Source organism: Colias eurytheme, chromosome 3 (assembly GCF_061535395.1).
Source record: "Colias eurytheme isolate Ceu_HAF_F1 chromosome 3, ilColEury1 Martin Lab GWU primary, whole genome shotgun sequence".
Lineage (NCBI taxonomy): Eukaryota > Metazoa > Arthropoda > Insecta > Lepidoptera > Pieridae > Colias > Colias eurytheme.
In genome coordinates this window covers 1,368,666-1,387,803 of record NC_142982.1, presented here as the reverse complement: position 1 = coordinate 1,387,803, position 19,138 = coordinate 1,368,666, and the positions used below count along the sequence as shown (strand labels likewise).

At 33.5% G+C, this 19,138-nt stretch overlaps 2 protein-coding genes across 2 annotated transcripts; both read right to left on the bottom strand.

Annotated features, from left to right (window-relative positions):
- Positions 1-1,606: 1,606 nt before the first annotated feature.
- Positions 1,607-18,457, bottom strand: Mvb12 (multivesicular body subunit 12-like Mvb12). Its single transcript, XM_090119311.1, has 6 exons — positions 18,114-18,457; positions 15,276-15,599; positions 4,847-5,066; positions 3,479-3,598; positions 2,335-2,713; positions 1,607-2,099 (listed from the first exon to the last, which is right to left on the bottom strand). The coding sequence occupies exons 2-6, from the start codon at positions 15,484-15,486 to the stop codon at positions 2,013-2,015; spliced, it is 1,017 nt and encodes a 338-aa protein (XP_089975437.1). The 5' UTR covers positions 15,487-15,599; positions 18,114-18,457; the 3' UTR covers positions 1,607-2,012.
- LOC149909337 (uncharacterized) lies at positions 12,994-14,702 on the bottom strand. The gene is made up of 4 exons (XM_090120136.1): positions 14,699-14,702; positions 13,768-13,990; positions 13,580-13,641; positions 12,994-13,505 (listed from the first exon to the last, which is right to left on the bottom strand). Exons 1-4 carry the CDS (start codon positions 14,700-14,702, stop codon positions 13,465-13,467), a joined length of 330 nt encoding a protein of 109 aa, XP_089976262.1. The 3' UTR covers positions 12,994-13,464.
- Positions 18,458-19,138: the final 681 nt, after the last annotated feature.

Sequence of the window (19,138 nt, the reverse complement as noted above, 5' to 3'; positions counted from 1 at the left end):
GCTCCTATTGGTTACATCTCATACAAGCTAATTACAGCTAATAAAATTAAATGTCGATGAAATAATTCACTCCTATTCAACGAATATCGTCACATCATTATTAAGAAAAATGTAAAAATAATATTTGTCTAATACAAAAACTATAGCTAATACAATGGATATGTACAAAAAATTGACAAATTTACAGAGCACAGAAAAGAGCGTACTTGGGCAAAGTGATCACAACCCAATGTTATATTTTATTTAACTTCTTTGTATATAATAATTAATTAATTAGTACTGTAAAGTGCGCACCACAGTAGACACGGAAATCATTGCTAATATTGGATATGCTTCTTAGATAATATAAAATAGCTGTAAAATTAACCCTAACATGCGCCAAATAAAATGCCATAATCATAAAAACATGAAAAACATTATCCATAATTTCTTTCAATATTATACAACTAAAATATCTGTATAAAAAGGTATAATATATACAACGTTCGTACATTTGAGCTGAATGTGAAGCTTGAAGTGTGTATAGATGACGAGATGTTGCAAAATTTTTCGTAAGTGTTACCATCTTAAATACGTTACCGTTTTATTGTATTTTATTTATACCAAGTTGACTAGGAACAAAATTGGCTGGCTGTTTCACCCTTTACACTACATTAAATCTTAACTATTGGTGTTGGTTTAATCTGTCTTATAAATGGAATTTATTATTAGAATCAGAATCATTTAATTAGATACCACCATGACTTATAGTTACTCTTCAATTGGCACGTTTAATAAAATTATAGTTCTCATATACAACTAAGAATTTCGTAAAAATACCAAAAAAGTCTACATTATAGTAGAAATTTGAGTCCACTCTAACAACTGCTCGCGTACGTGCAAAATAAATGATAGCAAATATTTCGTTTTTCGTTTTTATACATTAAAAAAACTGTGAAGCCGACTGAGAAATTTCATTATTCAAAAAATATGGACGGGACAGTAGCGTGGAAAAAAGTTACAAACACGATTGAAAACCTTGAAAGCTCGCAAAGAATATAGGGTCGATTTTACATGAAATATATAAAGAATAATCAGAATAAGCACACTTTGTTATAAAACCACGATAGAACCCCAAGCACAGATTAAAAAGTCATTTAATTTTAAGAAAATTCCGCAAGATGGCAACACCGAGCTATTGAAATTTCAATCACTTTACATTAGCAACCGTCAGTCTTGTCGCTCACTCCGTATATAATCACATTTGCTGGACCCTGCAGTACCTATACCACGATATGTTTAAAAAAATCTTATTCAATAAAAAATTATATAATTATTGACCAATAATTTGCATTAGATTGTCATGAAGTTAATTTTATTTTAAGAGAAATCCATCAATAAACGTAATACGTATAGGGTTACCAGACATAATATATATTTTATTCCTTTTTGACGTATGGCAAGAAAAACTTAATACATTATTTATTAATACGTCAATATACATCGTTGGAAACATACCAACTTTGTAACTTATCTCAGAAACTATTAAAAATCTGTTTCCATAATATCATTCCCAAACAATATTTAAATTTAATGCTTAGAAAAAATAAGCCAATGTTTTTTTTATTCATATAAACATTTTTTTTTTTCTAATTGAGTATTACATTGTGACATACATGTATTATTGACTATCGATTAATAAATAAAATAAGGCGAAGTTTTTATTTTAAAAAGTTAACAATTACTATTATTTCATATAATATTCTGATCACTATATTGTAACAGGAATGCAGAAAACTACACAAATTTCAACAATAAAAATGTTCTATAAACATAAAAAGAAAACATTTATTTATGAAAAACAAATAAATACGGCATTACGTATTGAATACTATTGTACGAGAAGTGTGTGCATTTATTTCTGGAAATCTAAAGAATTTCTTTTGTATCCATAAAAAACTTATACAAATAATACAGAAAAAATCTATAAGCCAGAAATACATTCAAAATATAATTATTTTAATATATTAGTCTCACGTCTGCCGCTCCACAGTGAACGTGTAAGCGTAATCTCTGTCTAGGTCGAAACGAGACCGTTTCGTTATTACTGGTATTTGACCCTGAAATTAAATAAAAAAAAAACATTATTATGATTTTTTTCCGTCTCTATGGTCCAGTAAAAAAATAATGAAAACTCACTATCATATCAACCAAAAAAAATTGAGTTAAATGTCAATTTAAAACAAAAAATGAAGAATTAAAGGCATATCCAATATGCAGAAAGAATAAAAAAATAGAATACAAATAAAACAAATCAATGCAAATAGTCTGCTCATAAAGTCATTTATAACTCACCAAAGCATCACTGGGCAGCCCTCTCAACTTCGAATTCAGTACAAACGGCACTCCCTCTAAGCCATTATACCCTCCCAGCGTCTGGTAGTTGGTAACCCGTGGCAACGGTGCGGGGCCTTTCTTCCTTCCATGCGGGGAATGGGGAGAATGGGGAGAATTTACCCCCGGACTACCCACAAGACAGGGTATTGGGGACTTCGGTGGCCGGGGCGCAGGCCTAGCCGGCTTCAAATTGTAAGACGGACTTAGGGCTTCGTAATCATGGTCGGTGGTGAACTCCTCAATTTTCGGGTAAGTGCTTGGCGATTTGAGGTTCAAGTTGTTCAGTTCTGTGACCAGTGGGGACAGTTTCGGTGGTCGCTCGGGGACGGGCCTTAATCTGTAAATGTAATTTTTGTGGTGTACTTGGACGCAGTTTTCGATTCTAGTATAGATTTTAAATTACAGGAAAATAAAACAATGAAGTTTGTAGTGGTTATATAAAAGTGAAGAAGAACAACTAAATTTATATTTCATTCCAAACACGATGTTTATATTATATAGTTAATTCCTAGAAGTATGCATATTTATGAGAATGGAAAATATTGCAAAGCATTTTAAAAAAGATCCATGAAGACCTATAATAAATTATTGCGGATAATATAAACATATGATATCACGACGAACTGCAGTCGTATTCAAGACATTATCTTTTTTACACACAAATTGATTTATTTATTAGTAACACACGATCACAGCACACAACTCTACACAGTACCGTGAACATCCGTGCCATAACAATTTGAAATGTTTGAATTTAGTTGAGGCTGCACTGGAAACAGAATACATTAGGAAATTAATTCCTTATTCCTCCAACTAATACAAAAAACTTATACATTTCTACACAAATCCAGCTCGAAGGACCAAAATAACACTACGTCGAATATAATTCTGGATTTTATTATTTACGAATAACTAATTATTAAAAATTAGACTATTGGTTTTGTTAGGATAACTATAGGTTACTCATTGGTCGGAATTCAACATTCTGACCAATCTTGCCAATGCGAATCGCATACGTAGAGCCGTTACGCTACAAACACAATATACATACATGTAAAATAGACATTTAAAGCTCTTTAAACCACAGTTCAAAAGAAGTTACCTCCGATTAGCTTCAGGTGTGATGTTGGATATGACATTCTCGTACTCCGAGTGGTGTGTGGGCGACGTCTCCCCGCTGCCGCCGCTCACTTTGTAGCAGACCACTTTGCCGTTTATTTCACTGCAAATTTTATTTTGATCAGTGTACGAAACACTACTAACTAACAGTTAAAAACAACAATGCAAACTGAAAAAGTAGAGTAGACGAGTAGTAGTAGAGTGCAGTAGAGTGTAGTAGAAAATATAAGTCTTGTACAAAAATGGTATCTTTAAACTGCTATTTTCTAAAATCGTACAAACGTAGTGTTTCAAACTGACTCATTGGTTATGATTCCTTTTTCTTCTAGTAAAAATACATAGTTCAATTTTTTTTATAAAGGTCAATTAGTTCTACTTCAATATTTCAATGTATTAAATGTTAAATGCAGTATATCGTTATACTTCTAAAACGGTATTCAGAATATCACCGAGAAAGACTGATAAAGAATCGTAGAGTCTGAACCTTTCTCGATAATTTTAATTCTTATTTCTACTATAATTACGCTCGGAATAGTCATTATCAAATATCAATATTATTAAACAGAAACATGTTATTTGCTCACTCTTAGCAACCGATAGCCTATAGACTATTATACTACGACTAACATGTAACCTGATATTTTCATATTAAATTACTAGGGGTCTAAAGGGTCTCGTTTACCAACTAGGAAGTTACTTCGATAACTAGTTATCCGCATCTGATAAAACAACTATCAATGCGCGAAAGGAAAGTGATATAGAAAATTATAATTAGACTTTAATAGATAAGTTGGGACATGAATTTCTAAAAAGTAAAAACATAAAAGACATTAAAATTATCATTGAAACTTTTATTATCAGATCCATCTTTATAGTGTCCAAGCAAGTTGTGATTTCTAAGAACATGATTACACTTACGATAGAGTTTTAATACTTGGAGTACCTTACGTTTGAAGATAAGTCTCAGCTCCGGTCTTTTATAATCGCGTTCAATAAAACATATCAAAGCAGAACTTAATATTTTTGCTGGAGACGAATTATTCTGTTTTTCTTATCCATTCTAGATTATTCTTAAGTCTCATTTAATATTTCAGCATTTTCTCTAGACATGAATTGCTCTGCTATAACTCATGATATAGAAAATAGCCCCAATTCTCTTCCCTATTTTAGACATCAGCATCCTCATACACAACAAAAATGTCTCTCTTATTAGCATTTATACAGAAGATAACCACACTCCTGCCATACTTGTAGTTTTGCCAATTAAACGGGGGTCGCTTCACGCTTGCCCAGGACCACAACACCGTCCAATTACCATACTCCGGCCTTTGTTACAGTTCTAGCTACTCACCCAGCTAGCAGGAACCCCTGCGGCGCGGTCCTCATACGCGAGCACACGATGACGTCAGTGACGGGCAGCGCGGGTGCGGCGGGCGCGGGCGCGGTGCCCACCCGCGACACGCGCGTGCACAGCCGCCGCTTGCCCGCGCGCCCCGCCACGCTGTACCCGGCTGGCGTGGCTTCACGCTCGCCCAGGACGACGACGCCGTCCATAACGTAGCCCGGTACACCTGGGTACAGGGATATTTGATTATATTACGCCAGCAATGGAGGATGTAAGTGCGCCAATCATGGGACACTTTGTGCGCACACTTGTTGCGTCAAAGCGACATGTCTACGCGTAGAGTGTCCTATGGTGGACTTAGTTTTTAGTTTTTAGATGTAATTTTACTAACATTAATACTTAAGTTTTTTTTTTTACTAACAAATGGATCTGCGATATCCGAATTTTGATGCTAAATAAATAAATAAAAAAATAAATAAAATATAGAATGCAAAATGCTAAGTATACCTACCCTTACATCCCCTATGCACACCTAAGACCCGAATGAATGGACATTTTGATTTCAAACTCAATTATTGATTCAATTGTACTTATTTTAGCGTAGCATTTGCGTCATCGTAATACTAACTAGTAAGATTAATATTTACCACAGGTTCGGAAAGCGTTATGTACATAAAAGAATCGGAAAGCAAATCAAGCAAGCACGTTGGTCTTTTCAAATCATGCCAATTTTACACTTTATTACATTTCAATTTTTCATATTTACATCGAACCCACAGTTGAAATGAAAATCTACATATTTAGACCATAGCACGTCGGGACATAATGCGAAGTATTGGATAAACATTAAGGTCTACTAAATGATCTAAATATGGTAGGGAAAGCAAACTTTTACTTGACCTAAAATCGTACACATATACGACGACGACAAACTGTATTAGAACTCTACCGTCTTTATAGTCAGTGTTATCTCTATAGACACACCTCCGTGTGTTAGTTGCATTAATTGCTTTATTACTGAATGTTGAAAATAAGAAGATAAGAATTAAGAATTAATAAAGTTGACATGTAAAGAGCTTACAAGAGCTTACATATACTCTTGATTCACTTCGAGTTATGTCAAGAGCGCTCTACAGCTCGAGAAACAAAAGCCTTTGCTCGATTAATTATTAAAAACAATATTTAAATTTACGTGTGTCGTTGGTACTATTTAATTTTTTATTTCTGAAAATCAATCTTCAGTTATAAGAAAACCAAATCATGAGTCACCTCATAGAAACCCACAGAATATTACAAATTGAGTCAGTAACTGTCTATTCAACTAAGGATATTCAAACGATCAAGTGCCAACCAATAAAACATTATAATATTGACCGTCGAAGGCCGCCACGGTCACCGGTTCCGAGAGCACTATCACTGCCATTCATTGATTTATCACAGTAATCGTTTTATTCGGTGTAAAATTGGTAACTAGTACTTTTCGTTACACCTATTTTCCACTTTATGTAATGCCGACATTTTTATCTATAGTTATTATTTTCTGCAGTTTTGTTAATAGGATTAGAGATTAAACTTTACTTCGGTTTATATTTTGCCAAATAACGTATCCGCTCAGCCATTTAAGCTTAAGCATTAGATAATATTAAAAAATATTACATTAACTTTCACATACTTAATATGCCCATTTTCAAGTACGAGTTATTTTTATTAAATTGTAAGTAATTATAGGCAGGAAGTTGAAATTGTGAAAGATTAAGTTAGGCTTGATCCCAATATGAAGAAACAAATATTTTATTCGCATAGTTAAATAGGTTAGTTAACAACTTAACTGTCCCCACACAATACAAAATAACACTAGCCCACGTCCATCAGTTTTGCACGCCTCATAAGCGAAGCGTTGAGGTGGGTACTACTGTCACTTCGCGCAAAACATCTGATTTTTCAAACTTAAAATGTCTTTATGTATCATACATTGCACTTGTAAGATAATACATACACACACATATTAAGAAAAAACACTATTTTTAACGTTCATGATATTTTTGATGTCATTTTTGTTATTTAAACTAGTTAAAAAACAGTTTAAAAAAGTTCTGTCTTGGACGTCCGTGTGTCTGTATGTGCGGATCCTTTTTCTTGTTAACACGATAGCAACCGAAATACTTTACTAATCGAGTCTTTTTTTTTCTCTTACGCTTGAGTATGCTCAGGAATAGAACCCTTTCATTTTTCAGGGTCTGATTCGATGTGGTTTAATTGTTATTAAATAAACAAAAATAATAATTAATAAATATTTATTAAAAAAAAATTATGAGGCGTGCACTTTTGGATTTTCCAAATTATTTTTTTCTATTAGGGTAAAAAACATTCACATTGTCTTAGTAAATTATATTTTATAAAAATAGTTATTGTTTATATTTATTTTATTCAATTTATATTTAAGTCTCATATATGAGCATGAGCGTGGGATAAAAGATTTTTTTTTCCAAGTTCAATGAGTCATATGTGTACCTACACATCAAATATAGACAATAAAATTTGATTGATGACCCGATGAACCGAATTTGATGAACCCGACGTTATAATAGACTATATTGAAGCAAAAGATATTTCGGACATACTAGCATCCTTTCACTCTCCTTTACGCAAAAGCCTAACTTGGTACAAAAAAATCGCTGTTGATCACTAAAAACTGTCGTTCGTGTCAAAACTAACCAATAACTTTACCAATAGACCGGGAGATACTGACACAAAATTTTGAGTCATTTGTAACAGGATGCCGGTTCTACAGGGGTCTTAGTACGCAATGACAAAAAGAAAAACGATGGTGTGAACACTGGTACCGGCGGCTTAGTCACGTAGGCGTTAGTCGAACTCGTCGTAAAAATAGCGAAAGTCAAACGATTTGTAACACAAAAATTTTAGAATTTACCGATAGCCCATAAAAAAGAAGTAGGCGGTAGTGTCATGCCATACTTTTCCGGTGTGACTTACAGCCCGCCATACCGACGCGAATGTGTTGATTTAAATAAAACAATCATTCAACCATTTGTACCAGGCTAACTTTTGCACAGGTAACTATCGTCGTGCAGCCATTTACGAAAATCGCCATGCCATACTTTTTGGACGATTCCAAATGGTCGCCATACCGCCGAAAATCTGCAAAAAAATTTTATTTCGCCAAACTTTTTGTACCAGTATTGCATTTGGATTTTTGGAGAGTATTTGATAAAATGTGACCATTATTATATTTGCCATACTTCTAGTAGGGGGAAAAAGTGCTGTCTTACTTGAAAACTTAATTTATTATTAATTTATATAAGTGAAGATTTCCAACACATAGATCTTCGAAATTTTGTATTTATATTTGTTGATCCTCAAACTTACAGGAAAAATAAGTGCCATACTGTTACAAATCGTTTGACTTTCGCTATTTTCCGACGAGTTCGACTAACGCCCACGCGACTAAGCCGCCGGTACCAGCGTTCACGCCATCGTTTTTCTTTTTGTCATTGCGTACTAAGACCCCTGTAGAACCGCCATCCTGTTACAAATGACTCGAAATTTTGTGTCAGTATCTCCCGGTCTATAGCTAACCCGACTGTTTTACATTTAGATCATGCATTTAGATCAAACGAGCGAATGCTCATTTTAACCCCACTATGTAAAATACGTTATTGTTCTTATAGACCGGGAGATACTGACACAAAATTTCGAGTCATTTGTAACAGGATGGCGGTTCTACAGGGGTCTTAGTACGCAATGACAAAAAGAAAAACGATGGTGTGAACACTGGTACCGGCGGCTTAGTCGCGTGGGCGTTAGTCGAACTCGTCATAAAAATAGCGAAAGTCAAACGATTTGTAACACAAAAATTTTAGAATTTACCGATAGCCCATAAGAAGAAGTAGGCGGTAGTGTCATGCCATACTTTTCCGGTGTGACTTATAGCCCGCCATACCGACGCAAATGTGTTGATTTAAAAAAAAACAATTCAACCATTTGTACCAGGCTAACTTTTGCACAGGTAACCATCGTCGTGTAGCCATTTACGAAAATCACCATACCATACTTTTCGGACGATTCCAAATGGTCGCCATACCGCCGAAAATCTGCAAAAATTTTTTTTTTCGCCAAACTTTTTGTACCAGTATTGCATTTGGATTTTTGGAGAGTATTTGATAAAATGTGACCATTATTATATTTGCCATACTTCTAGTAGGGGGAAAAAGTGCTGCCATACTTCATAAATAAATTTATTATTAATTTATAGAAGTGAAGATTTCTACCACCTAGATCTTTGAAATTTTGTATTTATATTTGTTGAACCTCAAACTTATAGGAAAGATTAATGCCATACTGTTACAAATCGTTCAAAATACGAATAAAATCATACAATAAAAAAAAATCTTATACACATTCGCCACCTCCCACAGGTATGGCATTATCACACTTCTATTTATAATCATTCAGGAGTTGTTGAAAAAAAAATTTAGAGTGTTACAAATGGTTCGGCGAAAAAAAAAATTTGCAGATTTTCGGCGGTATGGCGACCATTTGGAATCGTCCGAAAAGTATGGCATGGCGATTTTCGTAAATGGCTGCACGACGATGGTTACCTGTGCAAAAGTTAGCCTGGTACAAATGGTTGAATTGTTTTTTTTAAATCAACACATTCGCGTCGGTATGGCGGGCTGTAAGTCACACCGGAAAAGTATGGCATGACACTACCGCCTACTTCTTTTTTATGGGCTATCGGTAAATTCTAAAATTTTTGTGTTACAAATCGTTTGACTTCGCTATTTTTCCGACGAGTTCGACTAACGCCCACGCGACTAAGCCGCCGGTACCAGCGTTCACACCATCGTTTTTCTTTTTGTCATTGCGTACTAAGACCCCTGTAGAACCGCCATCCTGTTACAAATGACTCGAAATTTTGTGTCAGTATCTCCCGGTCTATTAGTGGGTTCGAAAAGATTCTATGCAATGTTCTAATACTGAACAACACTGAATACGAGTTTTCGTTAACACGAAATAATGCAAGAGCATTCTTCGCTCTAGCTCTATATTCGTTTGATCTATGCACCGTTGCACCGTTAAACAGCCACAGATTTCGTTAGACTTTTCTAACGTATAATATAGATTATAGGTAATAGCAATTTGCATTGTCACCGATCTATTCCCACGACGTAATCCTCCAGATAAGTAAATTAACAGTAAATCCTCCAGACTATAGGCTGATGAAAGTAGAGCCTGCTCAATACTCAGCTTACAATTTACACACAAATTAGACTTATCAAAACGTATAAGGTTTCGTAAGCAGCTTTCTTTTGCTAGATTCGCTTCTAAGCAGATTACATTAGTCTTAAATTACTTGTAAGTTTATTAACTTACAAGCTTCACTTGGTAAATTGCTTTCATATAATTGAGTTAATACTTAGGCTTAGAAAATCACTTCGAATTTTATTTCCTTGATATTTAAGTATTCGGTAAATAGTGAGAAAATTATCGTTAATAGGGAAAATTAAGTCATCGAAGACCACATTTATTTTAATCTTATAAAATAACTAGCGGTCCGCCCCGGCTTCGCCCGTGGTACATATGAAAAATAGATGTTGGCCGATTCTCAGACTTACCCGATATGCACAGAAAATTTCATGAGAATCGGTCCAACCGTTTCGGAGGAGTATGCAGACTAACATTGTGACACGAGAATTTTATATATAAGATAATACTAAGGCTTTGTAGAAGATAGTGTTGATTATTATTCCTGGGTATTATTATTGTGTAGGTACCATACCCTACTGTATAAAAGTACCTAAACAGGATAAATTATCAAATCATAAAGGAAACTGTTTTTAACTCAAAATTGCATTACAATGGCTCTGAATTAGTCTTAATCTACTTGCATTGTATAAGAATTAACTAATAAGTAGGATTCAACATGCATGTTACTCGGTCGTTTCTCGGTCGTCCATTTTTTGCATGACAAACGCCTTCGAAGATAGTCTAGTCTAGATATTATTGTATCCACAAACATTATTTTATGTATGACTCTATACTTTGCTCTATTAGCCATGGCCCGTGAATATTTTAAATATTACCTGAGAAAAACACAAGAAGATGTAAGAGGATAGTAGAAGATACGATAGAAATCCTAGCTAGAAATCCTAGTACCTAATACATAAAGACATGATCAATATTAGGTATTCTATTTTAATTATGGCTAAAAGGGGACTAAATACCTTCCTTGTTTAAGTTTAGCAAACAAATTTCGGTGTATATTGACACTACAGAGTGAAAATTACGCTCGCTCGCTTTCCACAAATAAAAGGAATAATTTAATTTGTCCGTGGAAATACCAGAATATCAGAGCATTCCACAGAGAGCATTCCCTTATCAAAAAGATACTAAATTATCCTTAACAATAGCTATTCATGCAAAGGTGACTATTGGTACCGGATGTATCTGCCACTTCAGCGCGTCACAATAGTCCCTGCTCCTCTATATTACTTAATACATTAGACCTATTTTTACAACCATAGGTCTATAGACAACATAACCGTTAAACAAACTAACTTTAAAACTAAATCAATCGTAAATTAGTGAATAATACATTGTACACAGTATGTAATATCGATACAAAACGCGTTAATCTTTCAGGCGCCTACATTAAACTTGACTTGAACGAGTCGTAAAACAACAACAAAAATAACCCATTTCAACGGTTACGTAATAAACAATTTTTATTTACTTGCGTAATGTATGGGCTGAAATTAAATTTCAGCATACGGAGCGAGTACAAAACTTTGTTAATAGAATTTTTTATACTCTCCCTGAAAGACCTGAAGATGTAAGCATAGGAAATTAGTGAAATCCTACCATCGCACAATGGTATGACCCAATTAAACTAGTTGCTGTAATAAATTAGTTAATTAGTCCGGATAAAAGTGAGATCACCGGTGAATACTTATCATAATGAAGTTCTTAAATCTTATCATATCCGTGCACTATACATCAACATTTGAACGGTGAATGCAACGTCATTATAGAGAACGACAATCGTTTAAAATTATATCTACAAATTTGGAAAATTGCCCTTCGATTTCGCAATACGCATGCAGAAACAAAATTACATCTATTCCACGAGATTACCATAATAACAACGGCTCGTAGTTTTCAAACAATTTAGGAATTCAAACATACATTAAGACGATACACAAAAAAAAATCCACTGCTTGGCGGGCGGAGTCTAATAGCTCGCTATCGCGAACGCGGGTGTGCGCGAAGTCATTCTTGCATACTCGCCGCGCTGCCGCTGGCCGACTCGGGACAAACATGTATGGAGTCGTCATACAGTTATAATATTGTTATACATATATTTAATTGTTGATTTATTGGTTTTATTTTCTTGCTTATAAACACAAAATTATCTTCTTTTTAACAACTACTTAGACATTATTAATAATTATTAATTATTATTATTTCGTAATGTTTACTTTATTACAAAATAATACAGGTTATAAATAATCTTTAAAATAACAAAAAATATTGTTACTCTGAAAAAATGAAATGGTACCTAATTACGCGGACTACTGAATTGATTTAGATTAGAATTTGATGCTGACGTAGATATTACATCATGCCCAGAAATGAAAGGTACTATTTCTGAAAGAAGTTATAAACCCTAATTCTTCTCAGTCAAAGTCAAGAGTGGAAGATATCGCTAATACAGTAAAACTGATGCGAAACTTTGGATGTTAATTTGTATATTTTTTTGTTAGTTGTTACTTAATCACGTCAAGACTACATTACCAATTTTGATAAAATATAGCTAATTGCCTGGATTTACACATAGGATACTTTTTATCCGAACTGAACACTTCTGTGGGATAAAACAGGATTCACGATATAACCTAATTCCACGCGGGCAAAGCCGCGGTCGGAATGATATTTTTTTAAATAAAAAAATTGTTTAAAAAAAACACAAAATATATTGACGCATGTATTTATTTTTTGCACTCTATTATAATTGTGATTATTCATTACAAATAATCAAAATAAAATAGCCAGAACAAAGTTAGGCCCTGGTAGGATAGGTATAGGCAGGTACAGCAATGTGAGACGAACACTGGCTTATTTATACCAATAATAATGTATTATAAACATAAACACATTAAGTTTACTTTCTAACAACAAAAATACATAATATTAGCTAATGTGAAAACGAATCAACCAATCATCCCACAACAATGAAATGTGCACACAAATATTCATCCAAATCGGTTCATGTGATTAGGAGGAGTGACTGCAGCGCCATCCTCCGGGCCCAATTGTGTTTCCAGATCACCCAGGAACTCAATTTAATATACTTACACAAAATTTTTCGAAATGAAAACTCACATTACTATGTAAATATGAATATAAACCGGTTTTAGTACTAAGCAATTTCCCGCACAGGTGTAGTAAGTATAAATGAAATAAATATCAACATCAAATTCTTTATACAACATACTTATCTACCACCTACTAAGAAATTCTTGAAATTTTTTTAAAATATAATACTACTCCAACGAGCTCCTGTTCCATAATTCCATATTACGTCCACCATACTTCCACTAAGTTCACCATGATTTTTTATTTCTTTGCACTTTGTTGCTTTTTGCTAAAAATGGAATCATGCGATAAAACCAGTAGAGCGTTGATAACATACATTTTTGACTGAATAAAGATACTTACGAAGGAGTGGTTTCACATTGTGAACAATCAGTGGGTTTATTTTCCTTCTGGATTCCGGATTTCTGAAAAGATTATTTATGCTATAAATGAAAAAATCTTACACATTCGTTATGTACTTAAAACAGGGGTACATATCAAACATCGTCTATAATACAATTATCATCAAATTTAAAATAAAACCAACTTACTTCATTAATTTGTTCCAATTGTAAGCATTCTTTTTCCTCCAACCTTTATGTTTCTTCTTCTTATTTTCTTTATTGTCCCCATTTGTCTCATTTTGTCTTATCGTGTTGTCACCCTTTTTTACGATTGCGCAAGCGACACAAGTTCCCCGTGTGACGGCCGTAGCGGGAATGACTCGTGCAGCGATCGGGGTAGGAAGGTACAGGGCGGCTCTCGCTATATTGGCTGGTCAGGCGCTAATTTCAAGTATTTCTTGTTTATTTCAAAACCATCGCATATTTCAAAATTCTAACACGGTAGACGTATAGGTTGTATATTTTATAGTTAATATCCAAAAAGTCGTAACTTTACGTTTGTTATTTTGAAGATGCCAGAGATTAAAAAAAAATAACAATGAGAACTTTGTTTTTTTTTTCTATTGAGAAAATATCATGGAATCATGTTTCTAAAACGGTAGACGTATTGTGTTACTATTGAACTTTCTTGTCAAGAATTTTCATCACGACAACTTTAATAATATAAAAATTACGAAGGTTTAAAAAGGGCCGTAAATGTTAGAAAAATTAATTCATCACCTTAAAAACTTTTCACATTAGCGCAGTATACGTGGTAAAAGCTTTTAGGAGATTAGATTCATGAACAATTACTATACTAAATTTGGTCAATATTTAGAGTATGTCGTTACTCTAAGATTATCACATACAAACTGACGCAGAATCGATTCGATATTAAAGTGGTAATTACATATATGTATAACTATGTAGGTACGATCTTAGTACACGACATTTATTAAATATCTTTATGCAATGCAATTCTAAGAAAACTACTACGGCAGCACTTATAGATGAATATTTCTCAAGATAGTCATTGAACATATTATTTATCTGAGAAACCAAATAGGTAATTGTAGTCACAAAATATGAAAATAGGTACCCATATATCAGTTATATGGGAACAAATTATTTCGTTGTATGTTCCGTATTATTTCTTAATATAGATAGGTATATAATATATTAATATTGAAAAAAAATGGCACATTAAACCAAGAGAGTTGAAGAAATTTGTTCTGATTTGGAATCATAAGTAGCCTGGTAGAGTAGCTATAATAGCATTTTTATTGGTCTAATTTTTCAAAAATATACTTACTTATACATCAATTAAATTATAAATGCTAAAGTAAAAATTGAAAAGTAATATAACATGTTCTATCATCATATTGTAACACATTCTATATATCTTATGGAGAATACCACATTTAACATTATACTTGAATGTTACATTTGATTATTCTTACTTTAATCACAGCAAAGTATAAAACACAGCTACTTTCTATGTCCCTATATTGTATACTTAAATCTTTAAAACTATGCGACAGATATTAATGCCGTTTCTTTTTAGATAAGAGTGATTCAAAAGTTTTAGTATATTATTTATTACGATTTAGACAAGGCAGGCGAAATCTCCACCGGAAAGCTAGTATTGTACATATTGTAAAAGGCACCAAACTCACCCTCAGACTTCGACAAACAAATATAATGGCTCGGCTTCTTCCCAAACAGCCCTGTCTGCCGCAGCAGCCCAGCATCAGCGTCCTCATCATACGTGCGGCTCACCGGCCAGTATCCCGTAGGACACTTGGCCACGCTCTCCACGATCTGGAGCGAGAGTAGAGGACGCTCGTCCGGGAGCGCCCCGCCGAGCGCTGATAGCACTTTCGACATCTTCACAACATAGTAACACTTGCACTGACACTATGACACTTGGAACACTTTTATAGTGCCGAAGTTGGGGACATATGTTTTGGATTGATGTATTCAGCTGACGGGTGGAGTACCTGTAATAATGTAAAGTTTATTTTAGTGTTTGAATTGAAGTAGGTATATCTTGAAACGAAAAAATGTATTTTTCGGTAATCGTGAAAGTTAAGTGTGAATGAAGGTGTCATGAAGATGTTCTACATCAAACTTTCTTTAATCAAATAAAGAAATGTAAAAAAGAAAGTGCTTTAAAAATTTGTTTTGGTGACTTCTCCCAATTTATAATTGCAAATTACAATATCATTTTTTACCATTTTTTATATCCATACAATTGAACAAAGTTTGAACATTAATACCTATATTATTCCCTGTACAACTCATAAGTAATAGGGTCAAACTTTTTTATCTCTGTAAGGAGTCAATGACCTCCGAATTAAGCTGGTTTTCATGGTGTATTCTTAATTGCCTTATCTTGAACAGTAATTACATAATTAACAACTTGTAAAGATATATATGTTATTTGAAAATACATGTTGTTGGAAGTTTGAATCATTGTGGATATTACTGAGTCATTTTATTGAGTATACACTTAAGATTAATGACTCAACTAAGAATTTCTTTTCATTTAAGATAACCTAATGACAATTCTATGCCAGCTTTAAATTCTTAATAAGTTTGCAATCTTCTCAATATTTCGCAGATAATGTAATGTGTCACTTGAGAATATCTGATGGTTTGGGAATTACTGGTAAAAGTGAGTTGGGTGCATAAATATATTGAAAATAAATTGTCCTTAAAATTAGCCCACCTTACTCTGTTTCAATTAAAGCTGTTCAAACTACTTTCCAACATTTAATAAATCACATCTAATAATAATGTGTAATAATAGAAAATATATGAACTTAGCATAATAATCACTCTCAATTCAACCACTATTGAAAACCGTTCAATGCTTTTTTATAGAAAACTTTGTATAGAAAAAACAAATCAATTTAATGTTATACAAATCCAGACTAGTAAATTGAGTACAACAAGAAAAAGCCAATTGAATGAATTGAACGTTCAAACAAAATACTACATCCCACAAGGGTCCTCATTAGAATCAATGAAAAAATAAAACATCGTCCATTGTTTGCTTTAGAACAATGAAAACTTTTCTCTTATTACTGTGGAGAATTTTAATTATAATTTGAGTTCTGCTCTTCTTAAGCACTTGTTATTTGCTATAGTAAATTCAATAATATCATAATATACATAATCTTCTTTATAATAAATATAGAAGATTGTGGTCTTTGTTTAAAAAATAAACAGTGCATTTTCTTGTGTTGTGGTTTATACCAATACATTTTGTTATGTTGATGTTTACAAATATTATTTAAAAACCTAGTTAACTTATAAGTGTACTGATGCATGAATTATGTATGCAAGCTATGTTTGAGACAATTAGGTTTAAAAAAAGCATTCAAAACATATCAAAAGCTTTAAAATAATATTGACTGTTACAAATTCATCTGTTTAACCCCTTGAGCACCGAGCGGCCCGATCGGGCCACGACACAATAGATTTGTGATTCCGGGGGCTGAGGGTAAAAAAAAAATATTGTTTATTTCCGTTGTTATTTTTAAACCCTTAGAGCGTATACGCACTATGCGGGTAGCCGCATTGCGGGTAGCCGTCCGGCTGACCGCAATCACAATTATGTATGTAATATTCATTTCTATGCGCACTGCGATGCGGCTACCGCAGACCGCACAGTGCGCATAGAAATGAATATTACGTACATAATTGTGATTGCGGTCAGCCGGACGGCTACCCGCAATGCGGCTACCCGCATAGTGCGTATACGCTCTTAAGTTGTAAATACAAAATTATACTATAAACTGTTAACACATCTCAGCATTAGCAAAGAAACCCTACAAAGGATTCGATACAATGTGCTAATTGTAAAGTAACCTAGATAAAGCATTACTCACACTAACTGTATTTACTGCCCACTTAAATTTCTACATTTGAAACTTTAATATTTGCATTTAAGTTTTGACTCTAGTAATGTTAAATAAAAATACTGTTGCTTTACAGAAAAAAAAATGCTGTTAAATCTATGGGTTGTTTTTCTAAAAGCTTAATTTTGTGAAGATATCCTTAAATAAGTTTTCTCAGAATTTTATGAAAAATATGAGGAACCTACTTATGTATTATACCAAATCCTTTTTTGAGAATATAATCCTTAAATAAAACTTATCTGATATCTCATGAAATTATAATAACAAATTCAATAAATATAAAATGTTACAGATTATCGAGTTATCAAGCTTTTGTTACAATCAAACATCACGTCCTAATCTGCGTAAACATCTTTGTTACGTGTTTCATTCAAAATCGAGACGAGAGTATTTCGGTGTGTGTGACGAAAGCCTTGGCAAAACTCCATCAAGCAATTTCGTAAAGGGTACCACGGATATAATCGAACGCATCTAACTGCATCTTTACTCTTAACTTCAATTAAACCAATTGTTCATAAGCGTTTTGTCAGGAACAATGACCCCGTCTGATAGTTCACTAACATTATTGTAGATAAAATGATAACTCACCGTGGTCACAACATTGGCGTTTCACTCTATAGAGACCAATTGGAAATTCCAATGATTTAATATTTATATGTGTGCATACAATCTTGTAAGATATTTCACTGGCTATAATTATTATTATTCATAAGCAGTCACAAACAAATTATCAGCTGTGTCGATAACACAAAAATACACTGCAAATTTCACTGATGTAATGTTTTTATAAACTTTACAATTACGAGAAACAAATTACTATTGATCGTTTTCCATTTTATTACTTTTCTGTTGAAGTATCAATCACAAACCGAAGAAACAACACAATCCAACACGATACTGAAACCAAATGCCAAATCTCGCAGTACAAAATACAAATTACAAATTCCAAACTTCCATAGACAAATATAGAATGCCGGAGTGCCGGACACAGATACCGGCTCAGAGGATACCGGAGATCTACACTGCACAGATTAAACACAGCTCATAAAGTAATCAATAATAAAGTCAGTAACTTAGAAAAGTGCTTAGAAACGAAATGTTTAAAAAATCCTATGAAAAAATCCTTTAATTTCTGTTGCGAGGTGTATAATTAATTTAAATTTTTTTTTTCAGTGAATCATCTGCATCTACATCGTTGAATACAACCACCCGCGCCGTTTGGTATTGATCTGATAATCTTGCTGATAATAAAACTTGTTTATCCATGCATGAATTGAACAGTACAAGACGCCTTCTCAAACCTGTAAAAAGAGCTATAAATTTTGTGATGAAATAATACTTCTTTATTTCGTAAACACAGGAAAAAAGGGGTTTGAAATGTTGATATTCATGACGAAAAATGAAATCTCCACATATTTTGCTATAATGCGCTCTGCATTAGTTTTAATAATTACTAGCTGTGCCTCGCGGTTTTACCCGCATTGCTCCGATCCTGTTGGTCTTAGCACTCTTAGCGTGGTGATATTATATATTATAGGCTATAGCCTATAGCCTTCCTCGATAAATGAGCTATATACATGGAAAGAATTTTTCAAATCGGACCAGTAGTTCCT